At 43.4% G+C, this 17,757-nt stretch overlaps 1 protein-coding gene across 4 annotated transcripts in view; it reads right to left on the minus strand.

The window, feature by feature from the left end:
* Positions 1–229: 229 nt before the first annotated feature.
* CBFA2T2 (CBFA2/RUNX1 partner transcriptional co-repressor 2) overlaps positions 230–17,757 on the minus strand; it is a 104,055-nt gene continuing 86,527 nt past the window's right edge. For 3 of the 4 annotated variants that reach the window (XM_037496820.2, XM_037496831.2, XM_037496835.2), the window contains 5 exons: positions 16,593–16,678; positions 15,208–15,403; positions 8,702–8,770; positions 6,464–6,654; positions 230–5,503 (listed from right to left, as the gene is read on the minus strand). In XM_037496820.2, coding sequence (XP_037352717.1) covers positions 5,204–5,503; positions 6,464–6,654; positions 8,702–8,770; positions 15,208–15,403; positions 16,593–16,678 — 842 coding nt within the window. In that variant the 3' untranslated portion in view covers positions 230–5,203. The remainder of the gene's footprint in view (positions 5,504–6,463; positions 6,655–8,701; positions 8,771–15,207; positions 15,404–16,592; positions 16,679–17,757) is intronic. The other variant, XM_037496828.2, reaches the window with a different exon arrangement.

A 17,757-nucleotide genomic window follows, 5' to 3' on the forward strand; every position in this document is an offset into this window, starting at 1 on the left:
CCTTGGGTGGGCAGGCCAAGTGCTGGGCATAAGCTCCGGCCTGGGCCCCTCTGCTGGCTTCCCAGAGGTCCAGCAGCTGGGACATTCCCTTAGCGGCACCTCCTGCTTTCACTCCCCGCCCCCCCCCCCCCCCCCATGCTCTTCCCTGCCCAAGATTTGGGCAGGGAGAGGGGTCACAGAAGCCTCGTATCGCCTGCTGTTCCACTTCCCGCCCGGTCCCATTCCAGCTTGAGTCAGAAAAGGAATATAGCCTTTTTATTGACTAAGTAGAACAAACTAAATACATATTTAACAGTTTTGGTTCATTTATACAGTACATTAAATAAGTTATGCACAGAGTTAAGTAACAAAAGTTCCTATCAGAGTAAAATGATAAAGCACAGAAAAACCAGACTACGCATCCTGTGGGTGGCTTCACATTCATCACCCCCTTTAAAACCACGCTTGGAGGCGGTTTTCAGTTTATTTACATTATTGGCTTTCTTATGGATGGAGCATTTGTAACTTCATCAGGAACTTGGGAAGCCAGGAAAGTGGACCGAAGGCCTCTCAGCCAAACAGCACTTTCAACCATTCACCAGCTGCTTATTGCTGCTTCTCTCTGCCAATTACTTTCAAGGCAGGGAGGGGGCTTCTCTGCCAGCCACACACGCCCTATTTGGTATAAGCATCAATGTGTGTGCACTGGGCAGTTATAGACCTGACCAGATGTGTCTGCAGGGGAAGTTCCATCTCTGGGACTGTGGAGGGGGAGACGGGACTTAAGGCCCACCCTCACCTCCTAACCTCCTGGTTCACGATGGAAAAGGCTGCCTACACCATCATCTTTGGAAATAAGCACGTCAACGCACGTGGGCAGAGGCAGGCAGTCAACATTTTGGTTTCGTAAGAACTACACTCAAGTGTTGGAGGGGCCCTATTTGGCAGTTTGTCTGCGCCTCCCTCACCCCACCCGGAAGGATTCCAGAAAGCTGGCCCATGCGGGACCAGTCCAGGGCCCTCTGGCTCTTGTTACATTTGGTTCAAACATGCCACCACCTAGTTCTCTGCAAACAAACAAAAACCCAAGAAAATTGGTTTGGTCTACTGACCCAAGAACCTGGGAACCAGTTCTGAGGAAATCCTCCAAAATGTGTTTAATTTTAAATGATTTATTCAATCCATAACCCCTTCTACAGTTTCCAGGACAAATGGTCACCTAGGCATTATTTATGCTTTCATTCCAAAGAATTCACTACCATACAATTCCAACTGTGTTGCTGAACCTTCAAAGCCACTTGTGGAGTTGTCTTGTGGAACTATTCAGAACAACATCTACACCATTTTGCAAGCAATGATAGTGTGGGGAACAATTCACTTTGGGGCGGACTGTCCAAGGAAAAGGGTAGATTTTCTCTCTAGAAGTTACAGATTCTCATGTTGACACCAAGAAGTCACTAGTTCCTGGTAGACCACCCGGCCCAGAGGGCAGCAGCCATTGCTGGGCACAGCCCCGTGCAAAGGAAGTGTGCTGTGTCCAGACTGACGCCCGCTGGGATAGTGTGACTCGGCATGGCCCAAGAAAAGATCCACTCTCTCTGACCTCTGGGCCGGGTGACTGCGCCTGAGCAGATCTGCTTGAGCCCCTCCCCTGGGGTGGCGGGACCCTCCACGATGGAGTACTCACTCTCACAAGGTGGGCCACCTATTCCTGAGCAGAAGGAATTAACTTACTTCTTCCTGAGCCAGTTTTCACCACCCAATGGAGTCAGGCAGGCACAGGCAGTGGGTCACTAAAGACTTTGAGGTCCTGCCCTCCAGCAGCCCGCACACTTAGAGATGGCTCCCCTTTTGGCACTTTTGGTTTCTGTGGTTGCTGAAGTCATTCCCCACTGGGCACAGGACGACGAGGTCCTATCACCGTCAGTGGGTGATGGTGAGCTGAGACTTCATCCTCCAGGCGTGCTCTGGTGGGTGCGGCCCTCGCCACATGGGCTTTTAGTTTCTAGAACACAGACGCGCCGTGACCACAGATAATGCCTTCAGCACCATCACCCAAGCCCCATTGTCTTTTATGTCCTCCCCCATATTATGAAGGTCAGTCCTTCTGCAGTCTGATTATATTAAGACACTTTAAATGTATCTTACACTAGATGAAAGTGGGGAATCTGAACTTGCACCTCCAACCTGGTAGCTGGGGTGGTGCCAGCAGACAGTGGAAACCAAGTGGAGAACCTGGACTCACCCCTGCACCTCCAGCCATGACTCTGCCCTAGATATTGCCTCATGTCCTCCCAATCTGAGAGCTGGAGAATTTCAGAGAGGGAGCCTAAGGAGGGACTTCTTCTATCCAAATAGCGTCAGATGTCCTAGCAACTTATGTGTGGAAGTGGCTAAAATGACAGTTGAAGGTCTGAGAACCGAACTATAGTGCGGAATACTGTCCAGAATTTCAGCTTGGCCTCTGGGTAGCACATGAATGGAGAAGTCTAGGGCAGCACTCCAGGCTCCGCAAACTAAGCTGTCACTGGAACTAAAGTCCCCAAGTAGACCGGGACCTGCACACTAAGACTCAGCTGAGGAAACTGACATGGAGCCACAAGAAATAGTACTTTGTGGGTTTTGACTCTATTCCAACCAGGAAAAACATGAGCTACTCTGGCTAGTCTTGTGGCCACTACAAAGATTTAAAAAACCTGCCTAGATGTTCATTCAACTTGCGGATTAAGACAGTGAGTCAAGGACAATGAGAGACCCTCTTGTTATATATGATTTATAGGTTCCCTGACATCTTCATGGGATACCCCACATCTTTTTTGTCCCAGCTAGACTAGGCAAGATTTATTGGAAACTTGTACTTGAGCACAAAGGAGGCAGGACCAAAAGAGAAAACTTTTTTAGCCTGGCTTCACCAGGGAAGCGAAGGAGAGGTTTTTAAGGGGTGGGACTACCAAGGCGGGGCTGAGGGGAGCCATAGCATGTTCTGGGTTGGGCTATACTGGGGCATGCATGCTCCATACATAGCATGTTTCATTAACATTTGAAGTCTCCACCCAGGGGTGTGTGCGTGTTAGCATGCTAATGAGACTTCAGTTAGGATTTTTACTGTGCATTCCGGACCCTCCCTCTTCCAGGAAAATTGTGAAACAATCATTAGTCAGGAAATAGCACCTTTTGTCTAGGCACAGCGCCTCTGGTCAGTCTGGTGGGCCAAGGTGTTTGAACAGGATGTTGAGGCAGGACCCGCCAGTCCATGATTTGGTCCACCTGTTCAAACATGTTAGGCAATTCAGTCCTAGATTCAGTCCACCTGTTTAAACAGGACATTGGGCAACTCTTAGCCTACTGGCTTGAAATTTCACTTACCTAGGCTGGGACATCCCACATCTTACAGAAATGTAGGCAGGCCCTGTCTGGTGTGCTGAGTTCATCCTGTTAAAGTAGCAACACCCCACCGGCTGCTGCAGTTTAAGGAGTTCCACAGTAGAGGAACGTGACTCTGTTCTTTTATCTCTGGGTGTCCCTTACCATATGCAGTGGAAATCCAGGTATTTTAATGGTGCCTTGTATTGAGTTTCTTTGTAACACAGAAAATCCTTGGGTAAGGTAAAGTAGGGACTTAAATTTCTTAAAGTAAAATAGACCTATATGCAAGAACAATGCTACCTATGCTGATCCCTTTCCTTTATGGGACTGAGAGCTTTTATTTCTGTCTGGTCAGTGCATATAAGGTGGCCATGTGAAGCTGGGCCAACCAACTCACTCCAACCGATTCCTTGGGGAGAGAAGGTGCTGGAGGCTTGGAGGTAAAGAGAGGAGGGTCAGGGTCCTTGGGCTTCCAACAGGTGTTGGCAGTTCCAAACATTTTAAAAGGTGATGTCATGTCTGCAGAGCCAGGTAAGCAGCTAGAAAACTCCCTGAAGTTGGGAAGAAAAATTGGTCAGGTTCTCTCAGAATGGTTGTCACATTTCACAGAACGTTTCTTAGCTCAGAGAGGGAAAGTATCAAACATAACAAAAAAAGGGAAATTGATATTATATGCCTGATAATAAGCTGATGTAGTATATATAATGACATGGAACCGTGGGGTTTGAAGAATTCCTTCAGGTCCAGGAGGGCAGCTCAGATGTGACCAGGCCTTGATGGTGAGGCAAGTTCCAGCCACACCATTATCACATCCTATGGGATAATCGTAGCTTAAGAGGCACCAAATGGAGACCACGGGAAGGAGACCCACAGCGATCCAGACATGCGTGGTCTGAGATAAAAGGACAGAACGAGATGACTGTGCAAACGGCCAAGCGGTGACAAATGTATCTGTATTTCCAAAAGATGATCCAGTCAGTAATTTGACGTACTAGTTTGGCCAACATGCTCAGTGAGAAGAGACTATCCACAATTGAGTCTCATTCCCTAGAAGACCAATCCATGCGCTGGAAACTTATTTTTTTTGCACAAGCAAAGTAAGAGAGAAAAAAACAGATCCTAAACTAAAGTAGCCACCCAGGTCGGGAAGTCTTGTCCAAAATGATCTGTGATGCTTGCTGGAAGTTCTATTTATATTTTTTATTATTAGGGGTGCTTGTACTGAAACGGTGACTTCTTTCCTGTGGTTTCAAAGAATCGTAACAAGTCTGAACAGCAGGGTTGAGGAGGGAGTCCTGAGAGCTGCTTTTTGCCTGCCCAACTCCTGATGGGGAATCAATGGCATTTGCTGAGGTTGGAAATGGGGCACAAGGAGCTGTGTGGCAGGGAGAAGAGCCACTTCTTATCAGAGGGTGGTTTCCTCCACAGTTGCTACCAGCTCCAGGCTTCTGCTGTGGGAGGACAGTGGACTAGAGGACAGTGCCCAGGACCAGCTGCCTCCAGCCTGGCTGGGCACATTCAACAGTCGGCTGCCTCAAGAGGCAGGGAGGGGAGCTGGTGGTCTATACTGAAAAGGGGCCAGTCATGCCAGTTCCAGCTGGGAGAGGAATAAACTGGGAAGCCATGGAGGAGGCAGCTCCGGCCAGCTGCCTCTGCAGAGAATGGCACACTAGTTCCCCAAGGGAACTGGGCCAAAAGTCTAAAGAGGTTTGGGAGCAGAGTCTGCTGGGCTTGCACTCCTGCCTCTATTACATTTCCTGCTGATGACCCAAGAGCTATTTGCACAGGTTCAAACACCAGCCTCCTGTGCAGTGTTTTGTCATGCTGCAAGGTCGTCAGGGTAAAGTGAGTCTGGGGCTCAGAGTCCATTGGTGTCGATGGCTGTCACAGAGGCAGGTGTTGAAGAACGGGAAGTGGTTGCCGAGGTCTTGTCCAGGGCTGGGCTTGGCACATTGCAGTCGGTGGACCTGGCTGAGGTACCCCTCCCTCCAGGAAGCAGTGGCCGACTCTGGCTGTGGGGACTCTGGCCATGTAGGTTCTGGCCACAGAGACGGTGGTGTCGCTCCCAGTCCTTGTGCTGGCAGAAAGAGCCACAGTATCGTGCGATATTGCAGCCACTGCAGGTCTCACTGGCTTTGCGGCCACAGTTCCAGCAGTTCTGCAAGATACAGCCATCAGTTAGTTGCTTGGATCTCATGAAGCAGGCTTGTCATAACTGTCACCCGCACTGTTGAAGATGGGACTATATGGGGAGAAGATGGGCTTTGGACCTACACTCACCTGGGCTTATCCTGTCTCTACAGTTATCTACTTGTGCACAGGAAATGCAAATTCCTTATCTGTAAAACAGAAAACTGCCCACCGTGTGCTGATGCACTAGCAAGATGAGGGGATGCAGACACACACACACAAGCATCAGTGTAAGGCAGGCAAAGTCCCATCTCCCACTGAAGGTACTAACTTGCTTTGACTAATTTAATCCTCAGCAATAAACCAAACTCTTTCCCAGGGTCCCTCCACCATAGCTACCTAGTCTAATCCCACACTTGCACGTGTTTAGAAAATTATTTTCTCGCTCCTCCCAATGGAAGAATGATCTTATTTTCACTGACAACACCAGATCTTTTGAAAATGTAACCTGTCAGAGGGCTAGCATGGGTGAATAGGAGGGCAGGTAGTTCTGCTACCTCCTCTGTGCCCATGCTCCAGAGGTGGGGTGGGGATCATGGGATCTGGCTCATGGTCCTGCAGGTCCAGGTCAAAAAGTTTTCTTAATGCTCTTTGCATTTTTCTAGAGGTGGTCAGGTACTGCTAGGGTTTAGCAGAATCACCCAGGGGCGGGGGAACAAGGCGAGCACCAGTTGAGAATGCACTAACTCTAGTGTAGGAGATATGAGTCAAGTGAGGATAAGTCAGAGCCAGAAGCAGCAATCATGAAAGCAGCAGTAGAAACAGCTGTTAAACAGACATATTTCCCCAATCTACTAAGAAGGAAGATGCAGGCCATCAAGTGCAGCTCAGCACTGTCCCTTAGTACTCTCCTTCCTTAGGCTCCAGTGAGGATTCCATTAGGAAAACGTGCGCCCCGGCCTGGCCCATGTGCTAACAGAACTCTGACCTCTGTTGACTCCTCCTGCTCATTGATGACGAGGAAGGCATCCTCTGCAGCTTGCCGTTTGACATCTGCTATGGTCTGCTCCATCCGAGCTCTCTCTGTTGCAATCACTTCAAAGGCTTTTTGCTCTGCCTCGGCAACAGCTTTCTGTACTTCTGACATAGCCTGAATTTTCACCTTATTCACAGCTTCTTCTAGAAGAAAGTGACAGTAAAATCAACTGGCCGAGAAATCTTTTCCCTCCCACCCCACATCATTTCTAAGAAGGGACAGAGCCGAAACACAATGACTCTTGTAAACATACACAGGGATGAAGATATAAGCTCTCTTCTTATACTCATCCATTATACAATCATTTGATGGATACTATAGGGAGTGGGCACTGTGCTAGGGACTGGGAATACCTACTCTACTAAGGCATAGCCCATGTACTCTTAACCATTTGTGAGACAGTATAAAGGTGGATTAGGTGCCATGATACAGATCAGTAAGAGATGAGGATTCTAAGGGTAAATATGATCAATTTTATAAGTGGCAGGGGAAGAGCAAGGAAATGTATTTTGGTTGAGATGGCTGGTGGAAACAAATTTTTGAAAAGTCTTGCATACCACAATATGGAATCTGACCTTTTTTCCTAATGTGAAAATGTGAATCCCTAAAGGATTCTGTGCAAGGAGAAGACTGAAGACAGAGATACAAACTGCGTGGTGAGGGTAATAATTTAGTTGATAGATGCTACTACCATTTTGCTGCAATCCCTCCTCTCTGCCACTCCCTACAGGCTCGTTTCAGAGTCTGTTCTAAGAGTCTCTGGATGTGCTTGAAACAAGTAAAAGGCAAAAAGCTTGTGTAGAGCAAATGAGAAGGTTGGGGTGGCTCTGGGGCATCCAGTCACAAGTGAAAGGAGCAGTTTGGGGCTGAGCTCAGTAGGGAAACTTAGATTAAAGATAGAGATTTGGGTGCATTGCCAGGAACTTCAGGCTTCCAAAGCCCTGTCTAGTTACCCACACTATTTGCTTTCTAATAACTTGCTCTTATTCCACCACCCTGCTTGGTTTTCAGTGAATGGGTACTTGAAATAACACAGCTATACATTTGTACCTAAGCCCTAAGTCTCACTGTGAATGATCAACCATCTCAGTCCACAAGACTAGACAACCCAGAGGCCTAAGGGGACTTTCTTAATGCTTGGCTCTTATACATGGCCTAGGCTCGAAGGAGATCTAAACAGAGTGTTCTCAGACAATCTGAGAGCTTTACATCTTATCATTCCAGTCTTAAGAAAGTTTTCACCCCAAAGGTTAAGGATGATGCTGAGTTGACTTCACATCAAACTCTATCCTTCCCTACCTGGGCATCCACACAGATACATTATGGCCCACCACAGCTACCCTTTATAGTGCTCTTATTAGTTACCAGGTAGGCATTAAGTATCTCTTACTGACTAAATTTTATCTTCTTAGTTTAAGGACCAATCAATATGAATCACAGTTCAGATAAATATATATACATTTCTCATAGCATAATTTGTTCCTATTCTTTTGTGCATTTGTTTATCGTGGTCTTAATGCTCTTGAAAGAGTCTTTATGAATGACAGATGTTAATTTTTTTGTAGAAGTAAACAGGTAGAAAATCAAAAACTGTTCTGGATGAAAGGTCATGCCACTGGTAAAGGGAGGCAAGAAGGCCAGTTATTTGGAGAAGAATAACTTCAGGGAAATGACCACTTTAATACCCCATCTTACTAGAATAGGCAGTTCCCACCCTCCTTTAAATCTTTAAATGTCTACCAAGAATAGTCTAGACAAAGTTAGTGAAGGTAAAAGAGTAGAAGAGTAGAGGGATTGAAGAGCTGTTCCAAGAGAATGAAACCAAACATATAATGTATGAAAAGTGTGTGTGGATTTGAGTAAAGAGGACAAACAGAAATGAATTAATTAGCTATCTGTCCAGAAATGGCATAGAAATAGGGAATGAAAAAGTGGTTACTAAATGCCTCCCCATCATCCAGAAGTTTGTGAAAGGGACTTGGATGGACTGCAGGAAGTCATTCCAAGTTCTTAACTTGTAAAGTAACAAGACAGGCAGTCCAGATGTGTGGGAAAGCTGAAGGGAGAGAGGAAGGAGGCTAGAGCTCTATGGGGAAGGAGTTACGAAGCAACTACCTTTCCCCTAAAAATGTATTCGAAGCTTGCACAAATTAATGAATACACACGGCCTATAAGCAGACAGACACATACCAGTTTTCTTCCAAAACTCCACAGGAACATATCCTGCTCCTGGTCTGCTGCTGAATTCCCGCTGAGAATCTATATAAGAGAGATAAATGGCAGAGGGACATAAGCTGTCTACAACTGACATGCTTAGTTGTTATGAAAAATTTATTGGACCTCCCGTTTACCAGTTAAAGATTTAACCGTATAGGTTCATTTGGTGCAAAAAAAAATTCTGGTAAGAGATTAAACCAGATTATAAAGTAGTACACTTAATTTTTAGTTTTAAAACACACCCCTCAAATATTAACAATATTTCAAAAAGTAGCAAGATTATATAAACATAACTATAGATATATATTTATGTGCCTATCTATACCCAGTTTAATGGTTCTCATAATGTGCAAGTCACTGGCAACTATACTGTTGATATGTTAGAGATAGATATGGTTTTTGTTCTTGGCAACTCTGAATTCTTACATGTAATTTGAGGACGTTTCCTCTAAAGTTTCTCAAAATGCTTGCAATTAAAAGAAAAAAGGGCAAGAAAATACTCTGATCTGGAACATTGCCTTTCAAATGTATTCCAAAGAGGCACCCCAGAGGGTTGGAGGAAACAAAGTGGGGGAGGGGGAATCATGTGTCCATTGCAATTACAAGATAAATTTTATAATGGTTTCATTGCTTTAACAAGTATGAAAACCAGGTAATTGGAGATTTTTCTTTTCTTCTTTTTTTCCAAATTAGCCAGTGCCAGCAGATATCCTCACATCCTGATGCTCTGTTGAGGTTAATCAGAAAAGCAGATTTTATGCTCTTAACACTAGCCAACCACTGGTGCAAAGAGCAATCAGGTGACCAGTCAGTGTGGCAGAAGAGGCCAGCCTGGCATGAAACATTCCCCAGAATAGCATAAAATGGTTAGTCCTCATGAGAATGCCTGGGAATTGGCTGTAAACTGGTCTTGGATAGGGAGGGAACCTCTCCCATTCTAAGAACAATGAGCACAAAGAACCTACTTCTGTATCCCTCCACCCCCTGATCTGTAAGGGGCTAATGAAGGTTGTTTTTTTTTTTAATTTTTAAATCATGTACACATAGAATCACGTATATGTAGAATTTGCCATTTAGTCATAATGTTGTGCAACCATGCTCACTGCTTAGTTTCAGAACATTTTCACCACTCTGAAAGGGAAACCACAGAATTTTAATATTTTTGTTGCATCTTAGATCTCTAGGAAGTACTATCACCATGGTCAATGAAAAGAAAATAAAGGATTCTCTTCAACTGAGGTAAGGTTCTTGATTGATGTGGCCATTTGTCAAATACTTAAAAACTCAAGTATGAGATTCATAAAATAAATATAGGGAGAAATCCAGAAACAGAAGAGCAACAGTAACACAAGCTAAGGAGAAGAAAATCAATTTCAACTGAGTTTTAAATAAGGAAAACCATTAAGAAAGCCAATGATTGTACAGCTGCACTGTCAGTGGTGTTAAACGACAGCAGAAACACTTGTTTACTTATGTGTGGCAAGGAGAAGCCTTAGCCAACCAAGGAAAAGCCACTTCACTTCAGTCATCAATATACTCTTGGTCATATCTTTTGTACCTGCCCAGTCCTCAGCATTTATTTCTTTGACATATTAAGAAGGTGAGATGCGGGCCTCCCCTGGTGGCGCAGCGGTTGAGCGCTGGGCTGCGAAGCTGCCCGCAATCTCTACAGCGCTGGTTTGATTCCCAGCCGCCCGGTGAGGGTCCCACATGGCGTGCAGTCCTCTCCTGCCACCCGTTGCTCCCCTCAGCAGTGTACTTCGTCACTCTGCCTGTTCTGTTCCCTGCTCTGGCTCTGGTGAATTCTCTCACCCTCCCGCACTTCTGACTGTACCCAGTGCTTGTATAAATAAATCTTAAAAAAAAAAAAAAGTGACATGAACTTCACCCTAAAGGAACCTCTCAAGTTACTTAAGACATACCTAGAAATAGGGCTATTTTTGTGCTATTTCCAGAAGTCAGAGTAATTATTCTATATATGTAACTCAGAAAGAGACAGAAATTGGGATTTTTAGTTGGTTCACTAAGAAATAGACTCAGATGCTCTTATAATCAAAGATCAGAAAGATAATGCAAGCAAATAGGTCAGAAATGGGGGAAATGGTATTGTCATAATGCAGGGGAATGCCCTAGTTCTGGGGAGAAGTAGAATGAAGAGGCATTTAAGGATGAGTGCCATGGAAGGTCTGAGGTTTACTTGACAGACTGATTCAACCTGGACTTTCAGCTTTCAGCTCTGAGTATTTTTTTTTTTTTTAAAGATTTATTTATTTATTTATACAAGCACTGGATACAGTCAGAAGTGCCGAAGGGTGATAGAATTCACCAGAGCCAGAGTGGAGAGCAGAACAGGCAGACTGATGAAGTACACTGCTGAGGGGGGCAGCGGGCGGCAGGAGAGGTCTGCGCGCCATGTGGGACCCTCGCCTGGTGGCCGGGGATTAAACCAGCGCTGCAGAGGCTGCGGGCAGCTTCGCAACCCAGTGCTCAACTGTTGCGCCACCGGGGAGGTCCTCTGGGTATTTTTTTTAAAGGAAAGAAAGGTATTTTAATTTATAATTTATTTATTCATTTCTGAGTATTTATTGAGCATCAACTAGAGCTAGGCGTATCCGGGTAATACTCTTCTTTCTCTGAAACACTTTGGAATTTTTCTTTCCCCCCTTTTTTAAAAAAAAATATTTATTTATTTATGCATACAAGATCCGGGGTACAGGCCAGAGGTGCAGGGGGTGAGAGGATTCACCAGAGACAGAGTGGGGAGAACAGGCGGACTGACTGAAATACACTGCTGAGGGGAGCATCGGGCGAGACAAGAGAGGTCTGGTGTGCCATGTGACCTCCCTGGCCAGGGATTGAACTCCCGCTGCAGTGGCTGCGGATAGCTTCACAGTACTGAGATTTGACTTCGTGTGTCACCACGGAGGTCCGCGTTGGTAGTTTTTATACCCCTGAAAAGTTGCTGTTAACTCCCACTTCTGTTTTTTTGGTCTCTACCTTTAATATTAGAGGCTGACTTCTAGAATTTGGCCACTCTTGACTGCATTGCAGGTCTCAAAAAAACTTTGTGAAAGCTCCATGACTATGAATGGAGCTTATCATTGTGGGCTTAATTAGTAGCTTTCCCAAACTTGCAAACATATATTCAGACTCTGGGGCCCTGAGTTCTATCTCCAGGAGAAACTGATAGCTGCATCAGTTCTTTCCTTTTCATTTTAAACTTTAATTGCAAAATATCACATGATGAACAAGGTCATAAGAACATTAATGTATAATTTAATATGAAATCATATAAAGTGAACACCCAAAAACCTCCAGACCAAGAAAAAGATCATTTTCAGTAACTCCAAATTCCTAAGAATAAGTAGTAGCAAGCTACATTAATATTTAAATGATTTGCATCTTGTCCCGAGAATAGCTGATAAAAATGGAGCTCAGTCTGCACTCAACATTATTTATATCTTCCATGCTACACTCTCAGAGGAAACTATTCTCCTGAATTCTCTGAGGATAATGTTTTTATTTTTCCTTATATTTTTTACACTTATTTATGCATTCTTTTTTTTTTTTTAAGATTTATTTATTTATACAAGAACCGGGGTATAGACCAGATGAGCAGGAGGGTGAAAGATTTCACCAGAGACAGAGTGGGGAACAGAACAGGCAGACTGAAGAAATACACTGCTGAGGGGAGCAGCGGGTGCAACAGGAGAGGTCTGCTGCCCCATGTGGGACCCTTCCCGGCCGGCAGGGATCCAACTGGAGCTGCAGAGGCTGCAGACAGCTTCACAGCGCAGCGCTCAACCACCTGAGCCACCAGGGGAGGCCCTATTTATGCATTCTTAAATAAAACAACACAATATATCCCTTACTGTCTGAACAAAAAATGTTCTTGAAAACATTGTGAATCATACATTTCTAGATAGAGGGAACCTGTATGTCATTATTTTAAATGGGGAATAATTTCATTATTTTAGATGGGGAATAATTTCATTATTTTATGCTGCCATTTAGTCTCCAGCCGATTTTCCTCCCAATCATCAATACACTCAAATACTTAAATAACAATCCACAAGGGATTTCTGTATAACGCCAAACATTTTAAAACATTTATTTAAAAGTCAGGGTAGGGCCTCCCTGGTGGCGCAGCGGTTGAGCGCTGGGTTGCGAGGCTGCCCGCAGCCTCTGCAGCTCCGGTTCGATCCCTGGCTGCTCCCCGGCCACAGGAGGAGGGTCCCGCATGGCGCGCAGACCTCTCCTGCCGCCCGCTGCTCCCCTCAGCGGTGTATTTCATCACTCTGCCTGTTCTGCTCTCCGCTCTGGCTTTGGTGAATTCTCTCACCCTCCCGCGCTTCTGACTGTACCCAGTGCTTGTATAAATAAATAAATAAATAAACAAATGAATAAATCTTTAAAAAAAAAAAAAAAAAGTCAGGGTAAATATTTGTGTGCTATGCACAAGAGTACTGCCCAGAATAAGGCGGTGCTAGTCAGAGTATTGGTCTGCAAATTGTTAGTGGTCCATGAAGAGATACAGAAATTATGCCAGAATGCAAAACATTTTTAAACTTTAAGCTTAGTTTAGTGAACTCTTCAGGAGCAAGATTCTCATATCATCACAGATAAAGAACAAATAGTTTTTGGAGTGGTGTTGGTCCACATTTTGAATAGCATGCTTGTTTAGGATAGGAATTATGCTTTCCTTCTGTACTATGACAAACATGTACTTTAAGAAAAATTAAAAAATGACTATATAATGTGCATTAATAAAGATACTAAAAGACATTTAAATTAGATAGGCTCACAATGCTCTGAGAAGTCTGAGGTAAGGAATGCTGAGATTTATGAAGAGCCATTCATGAAGAATGGAGTGAAACATAGAACAACAATATAATTTATAATCCCAACTATCCTCATTTTTGAGAGTGAAGAAGGTGCCAACAATAATTATGACAGGATAACAGGCATCAACTAGGTTGTCCTATACAAATGGAACATACAGTCACCTTAGGCTAAACCCCTAAGCACAGAGCGAAAAATGATGAGCAGAGGTTAATTAATACAAAGCAGTGTTTGAACAACACCAGCAAGACCTCAGTCATGGCTAGAGAAGGGGCAACTTCTGACTACAGTTCACTCTGCACTCTGTGACATACCACCTGCACACATACAGATGCGGTGAAGGAAGGTTTGTGATTTGGATGTGACTTGAATGTGGGGTAGATTCCCACAATTTGTTATAGGAAATATTTGTGAGGCTTTAGATCGTAAGGGATACCTGAGGATTAGCTTTGAAGTTTTCATGAAAGGAAACATACTACAACTATAAGTATTCTTTGATCATGGCATGCCAGATATCCCACACAATGGTGCTAATCTATAGTTAGCTTAAGGGTCACCTCTGGGGCCTCCCCTGGTGGCACAGGCACAGGCACAGCACTGTGAAGCTGTCTGTAGCCTCTGCAGCGCTGGTTTGATTCTGGCCGGCAGGTGAGGATCCCACATGGCGCGGCAGACCTCTCCTGTCTCACCCACTGCACCCCTCAGCAGTGTATTTCGTCAGTCCGCCTGTTCTGTTCTTCGCTCTGTCTCTGGTGAATCCTCTCACCCTCCCATGCATCTAGTCTATACCCTGGTTCTTGTATAAATCAATCAATCAATCTTTAAAAAAAAAAAAAAAGAGTCACCTCTCTGGGCAGGGTAGAGGAATGAGATCTTTTAGTTACCAGTGTCCTGGCTTCAATATTTTTGGTAGTCATTTTGAGACTAACAGCTATCTTCTATGGAATATGCTAGGTCTATCATAAGATGAGATTTGTTTTCTCTGGAGAAAAAAGGGAACTTAAAGTAGATGGGAAGGGAGTTTGATCACAGATGTCCTCTCATTCACAGGGCACCATGGGATAGGGAACCTTTGGTTAACAGGTGATGTGATGGAACATATTTTAGGGAAAAAGCTGTAGCATCCTGGATGCACCTGGAATGAGAGAACAGTTTCTCTTATCTTTACTGCTTAAAGGCTGGGAAAAGGTAAGATGGGACAGAAGGGTAAACATTTTGTAGGAGCCCTTAGTGGCTTGTGCCTGGTGATTGATAAATGGTATTTTCCTGGATGGTAGAGGAGAAAGGAGTAAGGAAGGGGAGGTGAACATTTTCAGGGCTATTGTAAGGAATAAATGTGATACACATGTATCTCGTACATTCAGTCAGACTGAATTAACAACTAGATACTCTTTGATCACCACCTAAGATACACCTAGAGAGAGTTAAAAACAATAAAATCATAAACATTCCCATTTTCCCATCAGGAAGAAGAATTAGTATTTCTTAAACATGTTCGGTACTAAGTACTTGGCATATTTTCTCACGTATTCTACATGATCACCTTTATCACTCGACTTCATAACAGAACACCATCTTCCTTCAAAGTAAAATGTAAAAAGCCTTTCTTGCCATTTTAGATGGGATGCGCCCCTTACCGCTGCTGAGAGAATCTGCATTCCCAGGGCTGTGCTGCCTGGAGACCAGCTCACTCCCCGTCTTCCTCATGTCTGTGTTTTCATTATAGCGCCTTTTCCAGTAGTTAAGTTCTTCACGATCAGATTCCTGACAGCGCCGCAGAACTGCCATGGAGCGCCTTGTCTTCTCTACCATTTCCATAATGCAGTTCAGGGCCTGAGCCAGAGGGTAAGCCAGGCAGAGACGAGACAAGGACATTCAAAGCAACCAAATCCGAACATCAAGAACAGGTGAACAAAATATGAAGAATGCTCAAGTATTTTATAGGGTTAGTAATATCAAGTTTACATCTGAAAGCCCTTCTTACTATTTCTTTTCAAATATACACACATAATTTATTTGTTTTTCTATTTAAAAAAAATAATACTTTTTATAGATTGAGGCTGAAGCAGTCAGTCTCATTTTAATATGGTCCTTTAAATACTATGATGAGGGCCTCCCCAGTGGTGCAGCAGTTAAGCGCTGGGTTGCGAAGCTGCCCGCAGCCTCTGCAGCACCAGTTGGATCCCCGGCCGCTCTCCGGCCACCGGAAGAGGGTCCCACATGGCGCGCAGACCCCTCCTGCCGCCCTCTGCTCCCCTCAGCAATGTACTTCGGTCCTTCTGCCTGCTCTGCTCCCCGCTCTGGCTCTGGTGAATTCTCTCACCCTCCCACGCTTCTGACTGTACCCAGTGCTTGTATGCATAAATAAATAAATATTAAAAAAAAAAAAAAAGTAAATACTATGATGAAATCACGTGCTCTCTCTACCTAAATATACCAAATCATCCAATGAAGCTGGAGATTTGCATAAGAATATAACCAAAGAAATATTGTCCAGTGATAAGATCTCTCACGAAGGAAAAACTACCTCACAGAGATACTACATCTTCTCTTCCCTTTTTAGTGATAAGGGAAATTCTTCCGATGGGAAAGAGCTTGGGCTTCCACTCTGTACTAGTATACTAATTTTCATTTGTATTTGGAGAAGTTCCATTTATTTAACACAATCCTATATATATTGTGTCTTGGATAATATATTTATCACTCCTCTGGTGTATTCACAAAAGGCTAAAAAAGGTGAAGCAAGGTAGAGAAAGTGGTACCTGAACTCACAGGCCTACATTTTTAACCATTACACTCTATGATTCTGCTTGGCTGTGACCTGAAGTGATCACCCTACCACAAAGATTTGGGAGAGACTCTTTAGTTCTCTGACTGGAGGAGTATCAGGTAAATCAGCTTTTACTGTAAAGATGTTATGGCTCTAGGAATGTTTATTTCAAATATATATACTTCAATACTACTGGAAATATTAAGAATTAAAAGTTATAAATAGTTGAGAAATTATACATAAAATTCTTACATGATCAAGATGTTTCCATTCATCAGCCCATTCCCTTTCTGTCAAACGGTGGTCTACCAACTCATCTTGATAACCTCCATTTAGGCCTATTGGAAATGAGAAATTAATTGAAAGAATACAGTGGACTACAGTAGAACAGAATTCTACCAAGTGCACACACTGACATTCATACCAATTATGAGCACACTACTAAGGCAAAGATTCACAATGGCATGTAGGACTCACAAAATGGCAAAAAACCAACAAAGGATCACAATTCAGTATGTATTTAAAAAAATTCTTACAAATAAATTATAAAACATAAATAGTTCAAAAGAAACAGGCAAAAGAAATAAATAGGTAAGTCAGACAAAAATACAGGTGATTCATAAACATATGATATTAAAAATTATAAGTAGTCAGGCAGTACAAATAAAATCTTCACTAAGAAAGCAGTTCACAGCTATATATTGGGAAAAAAAAAGTCAGTAACACTAAGTGTTGGCAAGGATGTGGCAAAATGAGAATGCCTAGCCACCAAAAGAAGAGTGAACAATGGTATGAGCATTTGGAAACAACTTATTACCAAAACATTTTTTTTGCATATATAATGAAATTTGCAGGAACATAACAACTGTAAATCAAGGGCATACAGAATTAGGTTATCTATCACTTTGAAAAATCATGTCATACATGAAAACACTGTTCATGGCATTTGAATCATTAATATAAAACCTGTTATTTCCTGAATTGGTGTTTCATTCATAATGATTCCATATCTGTACCAGCAACTGCCTATTTTGTTATATCTTCTAGTGTAACCATGCCTGAACACTACACACCTTATTATAAAATAGTTTCTTATATATTATAGCTTAGAATACTGCTCCTAAACTTATGACTATTTAAGATAGGTTACAGCAGCTATAAATTTCATTTTGGAGACTAAAGGGGGTTATTGTGTTTAGTAAGAGGGGGTGGAGGAATGAATGAACGGCTTGGTAAGAATTGAAAACTATATTAGGGTATAGGTTTTTTAAAAGAGGACTGGAAAAAAATAAGGAAAACATAACCAGCCTGCAAGACAAATAGTTAAACCTAAATCATCAAATTAGGACCAAAGGTCTTCCAAGTACACCTCAAGATGAAAAAAAGTTTTTTCTAAAATTGTAGGAAAACCTGACAA

The sequence above is a fragment of the Talpa occidentalis genome, unplaced genomic scaffold (assembly GCF_014898055.3).
Source record: "Talpa occidentalis isolate TD23 unplaced genomic scaffold, MPIMG_talOcc4v2.1 talOcc4.10, whole genome shotgun sequence".
NCBI classification, from domain to species: Eukaryota; Metazoa; Chordata; class Mammalia; order Eulipotyphla; family Talpidae; genus Talpa; species Talpa occidentalis.